Raw genomic sequence first — 12871 nt, forward strand, 5'->3', positions numbered from 1 at the left:
TTAGTGAAGCCTGAGCAGCAGCAGAGAAACAGGCGCGAACTTGTTGCTGTCACTCTCTCATTACCAGCTTGTTTGCTCATTCCCTCGCACTCGACGTTTGTGCTAATTCATGCGTGTGCGTGTTTATGTGCTCACTGATGTGTATTTTGATATCTTTATACGCGTCATTGTGACATCCAGACTCCTGTACGAACTCGTGTGTAGTTGTGTCGTGTCTTGTGAGGGCAGAGGTGTTTTTTTGTTTTTTTTTTTTGTCCTCTCCAGGCGTTTTGTTAACACTCACAATGAATAGACTGTGCATTTCCAGCTCATTGGCTCTCTCATTATGGTCTTAAAAGCAATGCCTGGAGGAGTCACACACATGACGAGCATACTTAAGAGTTGATGTGCAGTTGACAAGGGAAATGTTTGGAAAGCTGTTTTTGTTCCTCACAAGGGGAAAATACATTTTATTTTTTATTTTCCTTTTAATTTAAACAGTCACCAAAGTTGTTACTGAATTGCCGCCGTGTGCTTCCTGATTTGTTGGTCTCAGGTCCTGGAGCAGCACTCGGACGGCCGGTGGAAAGGTCACATCCACGACACCCAGCGGGGCACGGACCGTGTGGGCTTCTTCCCCCCTTCAGTGGTGGAGGTCCTGAGCAGACGAGCAGGTAGACAAACACATCATCAGCATCAACAACAACAACAACAACAACAACATAAAGATATATAATGGAGATGATGCTTTACAAGCAGCGCCAGTGGAAGGAAATGGTTTACACTTCTAACCTTATCCAGACTGACCTACCTTGGTTTTTTAACACTATCTGATGAATTTCTTGTCCATGTCAAAACAATACAACAATACAACTCTAGCTTCAGTAGAAAATTTACACCTGATTTTGCCACTTGTTTTTATCTGCTAGCTTATAACTGATCAACAAGATCATATCTGTCTAATGATACTCTCTGGATAAGAGGGACTTATACCTGAAACCATGAATTAAAAGTGAAAAGTGAAATAAAACTTGTTTCTTTGCATAGCAATACTATTAGTGTTATTATTATTAAACTGTTTTTGGAGGGAAAACAGAGAGTGTTATTGGACTGATGTGATCTTGTTCTGGGTTGATCAGATATAAACAGGCAGCAAAATCAAGCACAAATTCAAACTGTATCTTGTGTTGTTGTTTTGTTTTGACATGAACAAGCTATCACGACCACTTACCAGACAGGAAGTGTAAACCATTTCCTCCCACTGCCGCTGCTTGTGATGCCTCATCTTTTGTTATAGAGGATCTTTGCTGACGAGTCGCCGAGCCTCTCTGTGTTCCCTCCTTCTCGGGGGATGAATCTGCCTCACTGTGCTGCACTGGGGTACAAACACAGTGTAAACATGAAGACAGGCGGGAGTCAGGGTCCACGGAGGCAAAGTTTTTGCCCTGGATCAGGTGTATGCGGTAACGCCCCCATACTTGATATCAAGCCATTAACTACAGTAGCTACGCACTACAGTGCTGAGTAAAGAATTCATCCACCTACATGCTAATATATATAATCACATCACCCTCTGACTATAATAACTCAGGGTCACAGGGCCGTATTAGACTCGGCAGGCTGGGGGGTCGAGCTGCCAGAGTGGTGTTAAAAGGGCTAACTTGACCCAGGGCAGTGGTTATATCTGGGCCAAGAATACATCTCGCCACTTTGTTCAAAGGAAGGATCTGTCATGTTGGCATGTGTGGTCACTAAAGGGGGGGGGGGTTTGAGGGGGTCGGGGGGGTCAGCGTGCTTGTAAATCATCTGATTTAATCCCTGTGAATAAAAGGAATATGAGCCCATGTTTGTTTTGCAGCTGTAAAGCCACTGACATTCAAACAGTGGGACGAGCACAGCGAGGGGCCCAACAGCAGCAGCAGCAGCAGACAGACACACACAAGATAAAACACTTCACTTCTAGGTCCTCAACAAGCCAGGCTACACACACACACACACACACACACACACACACACACACACACACACACACACACACACACACACACACACACATTAATAGGATTACTATGGCCAGATTGCCGAGTGTCAGCTCAGTGCTAAAGCCCTCACAGTCTACGTTGGGATATTATGTGCTGTGTGTGTGTGTGTGTGTGTGTGTGTGTGTGTGGGTGGTGTGTGTGTGTGTGTTGTGTGTGTGTGTGTTGTGATCTGCTCATGCTTGAGGGAGAAGAGACAAGAGAAAGAGAGTTTGACTTAAAGTCGGTGACAGGCTCTTCGTTTATGAGGCAAACTCAGCAGTGTGTGTGTGTGTGTGTGTGTGTGTGTGTGTGTGTGTGCGTGTGCGCCTGAGCTCTGTGATAATGTCAATGGTGTCAGCAACCATGGACCAACAGCAGACAAAGGAGAAGTAAGCCCTCTCTGCGTCGTCGGTGATGTAACACCAGAGAGGATTTACAGTGAATCTGCTCTTTTTCAGTTGGTGTTCCATAAACTCAGAGAACAACAAAACACGTCTTCACTGCATCTTCATACACCTGTGCATGCAGGTCACGCTGACGAGCACACACGCACGCACACTATCCTCAACCCAAACCTGTCTCCCTGACACTAGGGGGCACCCTCTCCCGCCAAGCGTCAATGCCTTCCCAACGACAACACTTTGCATCCAGAGCTCCTCCGTCGAGCCACGGCCCCACCATTCAGACTGACGACTCATACACCCATGGTTATGATCCTGCAGGTACACACACACACACACACACACTTCCAACCATCTCTTTGGTTTCTTCTTCCCCCTCCAAGCACCACCCTGACCCCCGTCTCCTCTCCATCAGTCCTGTGGTGGGCTCTGTAGATCCACCCCCAGCTCCTCCCTCAGTGGGCGGAGTAACAGTGAGCGTGGATCTAAAGTGTGTGTGTGTGTTTGTTAGGTGCTCCACCTGGCAGTCAGCCCTCAGCCCCAGCTAGTCCTGCTAGCCCCGCTCAGGACATATGGGTCCTCAGGAGCTCTCCCACTGGTAAGAGTGTGTGGTCCCAAAACGCCTGCCACCCCCCCACCCCCCCTCACAAATCCCAACCCCCGTGTGAACCTGTAGACCAGATCCAGTCCCCGCCGTTCTGATAAACAGGGCCTCTGTGAGGAAGCTTATTCCCATCTTTATCCGTTTTTATCCCAAAGTCTTGACCTTGTGATGCCACCCTGCAATCCCCCCCCCACCCCGCACCACCCCACACACACCACTCACACCCCCAGTGCTGCAGTAACCGTAACCACAGTTGTTTCCTCGCAGCAGGATGGAACAGTAAGTAACTCCCTCAGAGCCTCTGACTCCAGCGTGACTTCCTGGTGTCAGGTTTTTTGCAGCTTGTCGGTGAACCTGCCTCCACCCCGAAGCCTGGGCAGCAAAAAGAGTCTTGAAATTTGTGGGGGGGTTGTATTTGTGCTTTTAAAAATCAAAGAGATAATGAAACAACTGGTTCCAGATCATTACTGAAATAAGTCAGAAGGAACATTATTTGCTTTTTGTTTTGTTTTTTTTAGCCTTAGTCTGTGTGAGGTGTGGAGCTGGGACGTGATTTACCATCTTGGCATAAAAGCTCAATAATTAACACGTTGTATGTTATTTTTTTTAATCTGTACACAAACAGACTGAAAATGACAATTAGTGGCTTTAGGAGGAGTGTCCTGCGTCACTGATTCTTGCTAAGACACATAAACTTGTGCATCATCTGATAGTTACACCATACAACTCCAGCTAAAATCACAAATCGCCGTGGATACATTTCTGTTAATGTACGAGGCTTCGGCTGATATCGTATATATCAATAATATCGTATATCACGACATTTGGGTGAGACGGTATCGAGATATAAAATTTTGAATATCATCCAGGCCTGTAAAACATTAAGTGAGGTTATTGAGTTTTTGAACTTTGGACAGAGCCAGCTGTCAGCCCCTCCTCCAGTCATTATGCTAAGCTAGGCTAATTGCCTAGCCTAGCTTACATGGGTTTTTCATTCCTCTGTGCCGGCTCCAGCCGGAGGCATTATGTTTTCAGGTTGTCAGTCCGTCACATTCTCATGCGTGTGATATCTCTGACGCCTCGAAGGAACTTCTTCAAATATGTCCACTTGGACTTGAGGATGACATGCTTACATTTTAGTAAAGGTCAAAGGTCAAGGTCACAGTGACCTCACAGGTCTTAAGCCATAACTGATGAATTCATTCGCTAAATACGACACAATTTAACTCAAGTGTCTATAAGGATAAAATGAAGTGATGATGTTTTATATCCAAAAGGTCAAAGGTCAACTTCACTGTGACATCATAGTGTTCTTCAAAAGCACTTCTGGCCATTTTTCAACTCTGTAACTCAGGAAGGAGACTGTGACAACATTTCCTGCAACTTATCTGGTTGCAACCACGAGGAGGTGATTCCAGTTTTAGTTCATCTGACATTTGGAAAGAAAGTAAATAAGTGTAAATCCTAAAATGTCAAACTCGTCCTTTAACGGTGAATAGGACTGAAAAGAATCATGACTTGTTAAAATAGATTTCTGCAGTGTACTCAGACCACAGACTTTCTCTCTCTGTTTCCCAGCTCTTAAATTCTCTGAACGTCTCATTTTACCCTCCAATCTCTTTCTCTTTTGTCTTTCTTTTCTTCTCTCTCTCTCTCTCCTCTCTCTCTCCTCTCTCCTTCTGTCTCTGTTCTTCTCTGCTGTCCTCTCTGCTCTCGATTCCTTCGTCCTCTGCTTCTCTTTCCTCTTCTCTCTCTCCCTCTCTCTCTCTCTCTTCTCTCCTCTCCTCCTCTCTCTTCTCTCTCCCTCTACCTTCTCTCTCTCTCCTCTCTTGTCTCTTCTCTCTCTGTTTTCTCTCTGTCTCTCTCGTTCTCTCTCTCTCTCTCTCTTGTCTCTTCCCTCTCTCTCTCCCTCTCTCCTCTCTCTCTCTCTCTCTCCCTCTCTCTTCTCTCTCTCTCTCTCTCTCTGGTTTCTCCTCTCTCTGTCTCTCTCTCTCCCCCTCTTCTCTCTGTTCTCTCTCTGTTCTCTTCTTCCTCTCTCCTCTGTCTTCTCTCTCTTCTCCCATCTCTCTCTCTCTCTCTCTCTCTTCTCTCTCTGCTAGTCTCTCTCTCTCTCCCTTTCTCTCTCTCTGTCTCTGTCTCTCTGTCTCTCTCTCAGGTGACAGAAACAGTGTTGGCAGTGCCGGCAGTGTGGGCAGCAGTCGTAGCGCCGGCAGTGGCCAGAGCTCCGAGAGCAGCCACAAACAGAACGGGACTCAAAACCGCCACAACACCGACACGGGCAAGGTCAGACCTGCTCACAGAGAGAGACCCCTGATGTTACTCACAAATAACAACAAGCATTTGTGGACTGTAATACTGAAATACAAACTGTATGTAGGGTGTTTCTCCTCCATCTTGAATTCACCATGAAAACTCCCCATCACAAGTTTTCAAATGCAGTTTTATGTGTTGTATGAATTCTCTAAAAGCTACGAAGAGAGGAGATTTTATTTCTGGATGATCTGACTGTCTCCTCCGTGTTGTCTGTGTGCAGCTGGCTCCCTCTGCTGGTGAATCAGGAGAACACCTCCACACTGCAGGAGCCGACCGCAGCAAACAGGTTGATGGATCCACAGGTTAGTCAAGCAACTGAACGTCAGCCTCTTTTGACACGTTCTTTTGGAAATGTTTTATGTTCTCAAGGTACTGCAGATTTTTTCTTTTTTTCTTCTAATATTATCATATTTATTATTTATTGACTTAATGATCTTTCTGTTCTTGAAATCTCAGATGTTTTACCCAAACAATCTGTCGTACCTTTCACTTTTATTTTGAAGGGCTAAAACATTGAGTTATATCTTGAGAGAAAAGACGGTTAGAGGGAAAACTTAATTTAAATCACCTTCAGGACCCGTATCCAAGTGTTTGCACATCATAGTGAGCAGCATCAAAGAGCAGCTGGATGCTGTTTGAGTAACTTCACTTTACCTGAGGAATGTGGCAGCAGAGCTTTAGTTCTGCAGACTGAGCTGTTACTGGCGTCAGTCTGAGAGGAAATGAGATGCAGGGAGTGAGAATGGACTCACCTCACCTCACCACTGAAACCAATAAAACCAATAAAACCACCAGTTTCTCTGTTACCGAAACACATGAAAGCACTTGATCACCGCTCAAAGGAAAAACTGAAGAACAGGAAAACGTGTCGGATCTGAGCGGCAGGGGCAGGATTCACATGCTGCAGGTAAATCTGAGGACTCTGTGCTGAGAGGGGGCTTTACAATATATAAAGGAATGACCGGTCGCTGTTGACCTCAGGGTGAGTAGGAAGGAGAAGAGAGAGGGAGGAGACGGAGCAAAACACATCCGTTAAATGAAGGAGAGAGACTTGAAGAAATGTCAGTGTAATGCAGGACGGGCGGAGAGAAGGATGAAGTGTCAAACATCAGGAGCTCCGCTGCTCTTCTCCTTCCTGAAGGGTAAGAAGTCCTGATCTGATGTTTGATTTATTCACATTTAACATGAAGACGGTGAGAGGACAGAGGGAGACGGTGAAGATGATGCTCCTGATGGACTGATACTGATCTGAGCTTCAGTGGAGAATTCATTAGGACCTGTTATTCAGTGGAAGTTATTCCAGACTTATTATATATTGTTATATAATATTGACGTGAGTCAAGTTGTAGTTTTCTCTTTCTGTTGGACTTTGAGAAGAGCTCAGTGGCTGAAGTTTAGTCTCTCACCCTGAGGCCAAGGGTTAGGGTTAGATGCTGTTTGACCAAACCTGGAGACACCGTGTGACGGAGGCTTCAGACCAAACAGTTGCAGTAATCAATCAATCATTCATTCAGTCTTTATTTGTGTAGCATTTTTGCTTCAAAGACAAATGAGCAAAAGAGAAAAAGGACAAATCAAGTGAGAAAGCTGAGAATGAGATACAGTAAAATACATTAAAAAGTGCAATAAAGAAATCAGCAAATAAAGAAAATCAATAATAAAGTAACATAAAATAGAATAAAATACAATTTACAACATAATTACAATAAAATAAGTGAATAGAATAAAGTGACTGATGATTAAAAACCATATTTAATTAAAAGCTGGGCTGCAGAGGTCACTACACTTTGAGTTTATGTTCCAACACTTCCGGCTGCTCTCAGGTCGCCACGTCGTCATGGAGACCGTTCCATCAGCTCGGAGCATCAAAGCTAAAAGTTGCTTCTCTAAAGGTTTTAGTCGCTGCACTTTGGAACAATCGACAGACTTGTGCAGACATGATTCAACAAAGCAGCAAACTCCTGTCGAACGTTCATCGTGGACTTTAGTCTGACAACTGAACTTGTGCTTTTGCTGTAAATGCATTTCAAACAGTGTGTGAGTGAGAGAGCTGTTCACACCCCTGTTTCCAGTCTTCATGCTAAGCTAAGCTAATAGCATCTTGACTCCAACATACTGTATTTTACGTTGCTCAGTTCCTCTGTGTTCAGAGCTGCTCTCTAGATGAAGCTTATTGTAAACGGTGCTGATTAAAAGGCAGATGGATCCTGATGAGCGGAGCGAGAAGAGCGTGATCAGAACATTCGCCTCGGGGTTTAAGACAGGCAAGAGGACAGAAGAAGCTGGGGCGGGTGGGGGGGGGGGGGGGGGGTGAATTCCTCACAGATCTGCAGTCATGTGTCAGGACTGAGAGAGAGATGAGTCATGGCTCAGTGGGTTTTCAGAGCAGGTAGATAACACAACTTCACTCACCTGGGGAGACTCAAAAACACACCCCATCCCATTCCCCACACACATACAGACACACACACACACACACACACACACACACTCAGGCAGCTGTACGGTACCAGAGTATTCTGGCCACATTGAGGGGAAAAAAAGGCTGAAATTTCGAGAATAAAGTTGTAATTTTGAGATTAAAATCATAATATTTCAAGAAATAAAGTCAAAATATTATGAGTTGTAATTTTATGTTAAATTAAACTTTAGGTTTAACAGAGGAGGAGATACTGAGAACCTGGTGGATTGGTTGTTTGTAATATTCCTAAAAATTATGTTTTTTTCTCTCTCGAAATTTCACATTTTCATAATGAAATAAAGTAAATAATAATATTATTAATTTCAGATTTCTTTTTTTCCCTCAGTGTGGCCCTGATACTCTGGTATAATCTGGTGTGACACAGAAACTGGTCACTGTTACGTCACTGTTGTCTCGTTTCCTTCAGTCACTCAGTGAAGCTTCTGTCGCCCTGGAGGAATGACGTGTGTGTGTTTTGTAGGTGGTTCCCGCCGGCAGGTGAACGGCACTCCTCAGAAAGGCTTCGTCAGACCGGAGCACCTGCTGGAGGGAAAGGTGAGTTCAGTTGTCTGGCTGTGTGTGGGTGTGTGGGTGTGTGTGTGTGTGTGTGTGTATGTCATGGATCTCCCTCCTCTCTGTCGTCAGGACTCTGAGGCGATCTACCAGTGGCTGTGTGAGTTCCAGTTGGAGCAGTACACATCCAACTTCATCAGTGCAGGATATGACGTCCCCACCATCAGCAGGATGACCCCTGAGGTGTGTGTCAGTGGCACAGTTAAAGTTTTACCTTTTAATAAATCATGTTAAATACATGTTAGATTACTAAGAGACAAAGCTTTCAGACGGATGTGAGAACATGTTGATCTTCTTTTCTACAGTTGTTCCTATGACAGAACCAGAGAGCTCATGTCAACTCAGTTTTTATCTGTTTATTTATAAAGCGCCAAATCACAACAGAAGTTCTGTCAATGCACTTTTCAAATAGAAATAACATCGATTAGAGACCCAGAATCTCTGTGCAGAATTATTCTTACCAGAATATCACAATTAATGTTCATATATTACTGTAAAACTTTAGTTTGGGAAGCTCAGTAACTCATTTTATTATAATATATGGAAATTGTTAATATGGCATCTTTTCAGGAAGAACCAGAGTGCGTCGCAGACACATGCAGTTAATGTCTTGACCTCCCCCTGTAAAGTGCCTTGAGATAATATATATAATGCAGTTTTGATTTGGCTCTTTACAAATAAAATAGAATTGAATTGACTTACATGAACAAATGTCACATGTCAATGATCGAGGAAAACCAGTTTTTAATCTCATTAATCTGATAAAGATGTAGCATTTAGCATTTAGCTTGATGATGAAAACGAGTGTCGCCTGGAAACACTGAGTTTAGATCCGTCATTGTTTTTGTTTCTTAATGTGTTTTATAAACAAACTTGTGTTTTTTCTCTATTTGCTCTATTTGAGTTTTTATTAAGTGGAGTTATAACCCTGTTTTTTTCAGCATGATATATTTTGTGCAGTTGTCACGTGTTGATTCTTTGTTTTGCTGATCACATATTGTACATGTGTTCTGTCGTTCAGGACCTGACGGCCATCGGAGTCACCAAACCCGGCCACAGGAAGAAGATCTCCATGGAGATCGGCAAACTGAGTATCCCCGAGTGGCTGCCTGACTACATCCCTGTGAGAGACGCTTTAACATTTCTGAAAAGCATCTGTTGTTGTTTCACCGCTCGTGTCAGAAAGATAAATGCTGGCGATGACGATGACTCTGTCTGTCGCTGCAGTCCGACCTGGGGGAGTGGCTCAGTGTGATCGGACTTCCTCAGTACCAGAAGAGATTGTGCGAGAACGGCTACGACTCGATCACGATCGTCAAGGACATCACGTGGGAGGACCTGCAGGAGATCGGCATCACCAAACTCGGTGAGAGATCAGACCACATGTTCTGTGATGTCACTGTGAACCGCTGTCATGACCGCCGTCTGTGTTTCAGGTCATCAGAAGAAGCTGATGTTAGCAGTGAAGAGACTCTGTGATCTTCAGCGCTCCTGTAACCATGCCGACAGAACCGGAGGCGGGACTCTCAGACGGAAGCCCCCAGCCGCTCTGGAGCTGGTGGCCATCGAACACACGCCGACACACAACGTGCACGCTCAAGCGCACTCTGGCGCTCCCGCCAACAACTGCTGCCCCTCCCCTCGCACCCCTAGGGCCCTGCTCTCCTTCCAGGACAGCGAGCTGAGCTCTGAGCTGCAGAGCGCCATGATGGGCCGGGCGGGGGGAGGAGCCGCAGAGGCGTTTGGTATTAGGGGCGTGACTTCTGCGGTGGCGTTATCCGCCATGTCAGTAAGTCAGGAGAGCATCAGCACGCGGTCACGTGGCTCTGGGAATTCTGGGAATTCTGGACATTCAAATTCAGGCTATTGTCAGGCGCAAAACGCCAGAACCTCCAGCCGGTCTGAGGAGAGTCTGGGGGGCGGAGGAGGGGAGGACGCCAAGCGAGGAGGAAGTAGTCCTGGAGGCAGAGGTCGACAGAGACCCACGGAGATGTGGGAGCACCAGAGTCGGTCTGTGACTCCCAACAAACTCCCCTTCTCCCCCCTCACGCCCCCGCTGACCCCGAGCAAAATGCCCCGCTTCGCCTACCCAGCCGTCCCACCCAAGGCCAAACACTTCCAGTCCCCCACCCGCCTCTATCAGCCTCAGCACCCACCACCCCCCCCCCCCCCCTCTCCATCCCCGCAGCCCTCCCCCACTCAGAAGGCCTTCAGTTACATCCAGGCTCAGACGGGGGTCAACGGCGCTCCGCGGGTCCTCTCCAAGCCGCTGCCCGGAGCGATCCCTCTCCTGGGGCCCTGGCCCGGACCGGCCCCAGCTGACGACACCCAGAGGGGCCCTCACAAGAAGCGCGCCCAAAGTCTGACTCGCTACGCCCTGTCCGACGGCGAGCCGGATGAAGACGATGACCTCGCTCCCCCTTGCACCTCCGCTTCCGCCGCAGCCTTGCCCTCCTACGCCACCTTGTCGCGCAGGCCGGGACGTGGGCACACCAGCGCCACGGGGGCCCAACGCCACATCAACCGCAGCCACTCCTTCGCCGTGCGCTCCCGACGCAAAGGCCCGCCCCCGCCACCGCCCAAGAGGATGAGCTCGGTAAGCGGCAGCCCAACGCGCCAGCCGGGAAACGGGAAAGTTGTGGAGCTGGAGGCGAAGGGCGGGGTGGAGATAGAGAGCGTGGGCAGTGTGAGGAGCATCGCAGCGAGGCTGGAGGGGAGCAGCAGCAGTCCGTCCAGGAGGATAGACATCCCACCACCAACACACATCCCCGTGTCGCCTGTTTTTAGCCCCGCCTCCTCACCGATTCCACACGGACTTCCTGCTCACATCATCCTGCAGCACTCCAAACCCGTGCCCGCTCTGGGCGTCGGCGGCTTAAGAAGACCAGGAAGTGAGAGGACGGAGGGAGACAGTGACAGACAGAGAGGAGGAAACACTGATGGAGCGACTGAGGAGAGAGAGAGAGCAAGAAGAAGTGAAAGAATATCAAAAGGTGCGTCTCCGAAGAACAGCTCATGTGACCACCTGCCCTTCGCCAAGGAGGGAAACCTCACCATCAAACAGCGACCCAGGATCGCAGTCGTCAGCCGGGGAGACGGCGAAATGAAGACTCCCCTGGAGGATCCCGTCCAGACTCCGAACAGCCTGGAGCTCCCAGAGTTCAACCTGAAAGAGTCCGACACGGTGAAGAGACGACACAAACCCAAAGACAAAGACGCCTCCACGCCCGAGGAGGCGTCTTCACCCAACAGAGACGACAGCCACAGGGCGAACGCACACGATGTCGTCGGGACGCAGAGCGGCGAGGAACCTCAGAGGAACGTTTTCCAGAGAGTCGGCTCGGTGGGAAAAGGCCCGAAGCCCCCGGTGTCCTCAAAACCTCCCAGTCCTCTCAAACAACCCCCCAACATCAAACCAACAGCCCCCCAGAAAACAGTCGCTCCGGTACAGACGGGCGCACAAACAGCCATCCCCAAACTAACCAGCGTACAGATTCACACGGTGTCACCGAAGCTTCACACGTGTTCCCCCAGTCCTAAAGCCGTGAGACACCCCCCCACGCTGAAGCTGGAGAGTCCGCAGAGAGCTGCTGGGCCGTCGGGATCCAGACTCCCTCAGCTCAGCAGCACGCCGCCGTCAGCAGCAGGTAACAACGACCTCCGATAACATCTAAACTTCTTCTTCTCTGACTTCAAATCTAAACCAGCTCTTCATGTCCCACAGGACCGATCCTCGCCGCGCTCCAGAGCGTCGCATCAGCCGCTCCGTCCTCTCCGGTCCAGGCCCCTTCGTTCTCCGCCTCGGCAGCGGCGGTCCAGGCGGGGAGAGCGGGGACGCCCCAGGCGGGTGCGGCCGGCCTGGAGGTGCTGGCTCACCAGAGGCTGGAGCAAACCAGCACGTCACTGGAGGCTGCGCTCAAAGTGGTGGAGAACAAGCTGGCTCAGGGGAGCAGCGTGGACGGGTAAAGACGTCACTCACATACAGGCGTGTCAGGCGTGTCTGGGGGGGGGGGGGTTACATGTAATCTGTTCTGTGTGAGTAACGGTGTCTGTCTCCTCCTCAGCGGCAGCAGCACGGTGAAGGCGGCGGGAAATATCCTGGATGACATCAGCAACATGTTCGACGACCTCGCTGACCAGCTGGACGCCATGTTGGAGTGACGTCTCGGCTTCTTCCCTCAGGGGAGCCAGAGACAGGAAACTGAGGCTCCATCAGACAGGAGTGCACCTCCTGCTGCGGGTAAGACCAGAGACTCTGGGACTCTGGACGATTCACATTTGGGGAGGATTTCCCCGCACAACGTGTCCTCTGTATTTTTCAACGCGAGCACTTCGCCTTAGGACACACACCTGGGAAAACAGCAGCTGAGATCAGCTCCCAGAATCCTGTGTGTGTGTTCAGCACGTTATTATCACTAAAGGGAACGAGGGTCCATTTAATTCACATTACCAGTAAATGTACAGATAAGTCTGTGTGTGTGTGTGTGTGTGTGTGTGTGTGTGTGTGTGTGTGTGTGTG

General features: G+C 48.4%; 1 protein-coding gene across 1 annotated transcript in view; it reads left to right on the forward strand.

Annotated features, from left to right (window-relative positions):
• LOC111219683 (caskin-2-like) overlaps positions 1-12777 on the forward strand; it is a 43996-nt gene extending 31219 nt beyond the window's left edge. The window contains exons 10-22 of the mRNA XM_022742400.1: positions 536-653; positions 2594-2763; positions 2933-2999; positions 5161-5288; positions 5539-5620; positions 8261-8334; positions 8425-8535; positions 9374-9475; positions 9580-9718; positions 9789-11218; positions 11360-11999; positions 12077-12314; positions 12417-12777. Coding sequence (XP_022598121.1) covers positions 536-653; positions 2594-2763; positions 2933-2999; positions 5161-5288; positions 5539-5620; positions 8261-8334; positions 8425-8535; positions 9374-9475; positions 9580-9718; positions 9789-11218; positions 11360-11999; positions 12077-12314; positions 12417-12513 — 3396 coding nt within the window. The 3' untranslated portion in view covers positions 12514-12777. The remainder of the gene's footprint in view (positions 1-535; positions 654-2593; positions 2764-2932; positions 3000-5160; positions 5289-5538; positions 5621-8260; positions 8335-8424; positions 8536-9373; positions 9476-9579; positions 9719-9788; positions 11219-11359; positions 12000-12076; positions 12315-12416) is intronic.
• Positions 12778-12871: the final 94 nt, after the last annotated feature.

Source organism: Seriola dumerili, unplaced genomic scaffold (assembly GCF_002260705.1).
Source record: "Seriola dumerili isolate Sdu_G_001 unplaced genomic scaffold, Sdu_1.0 BDQW01000068.1, whole genome shotgun sequence".
NCBI lineage: Eukaryota > Metazoa > Chordata > Actinopteri > Carangiformes > Carangidae > Seriola > Seriola dumerili.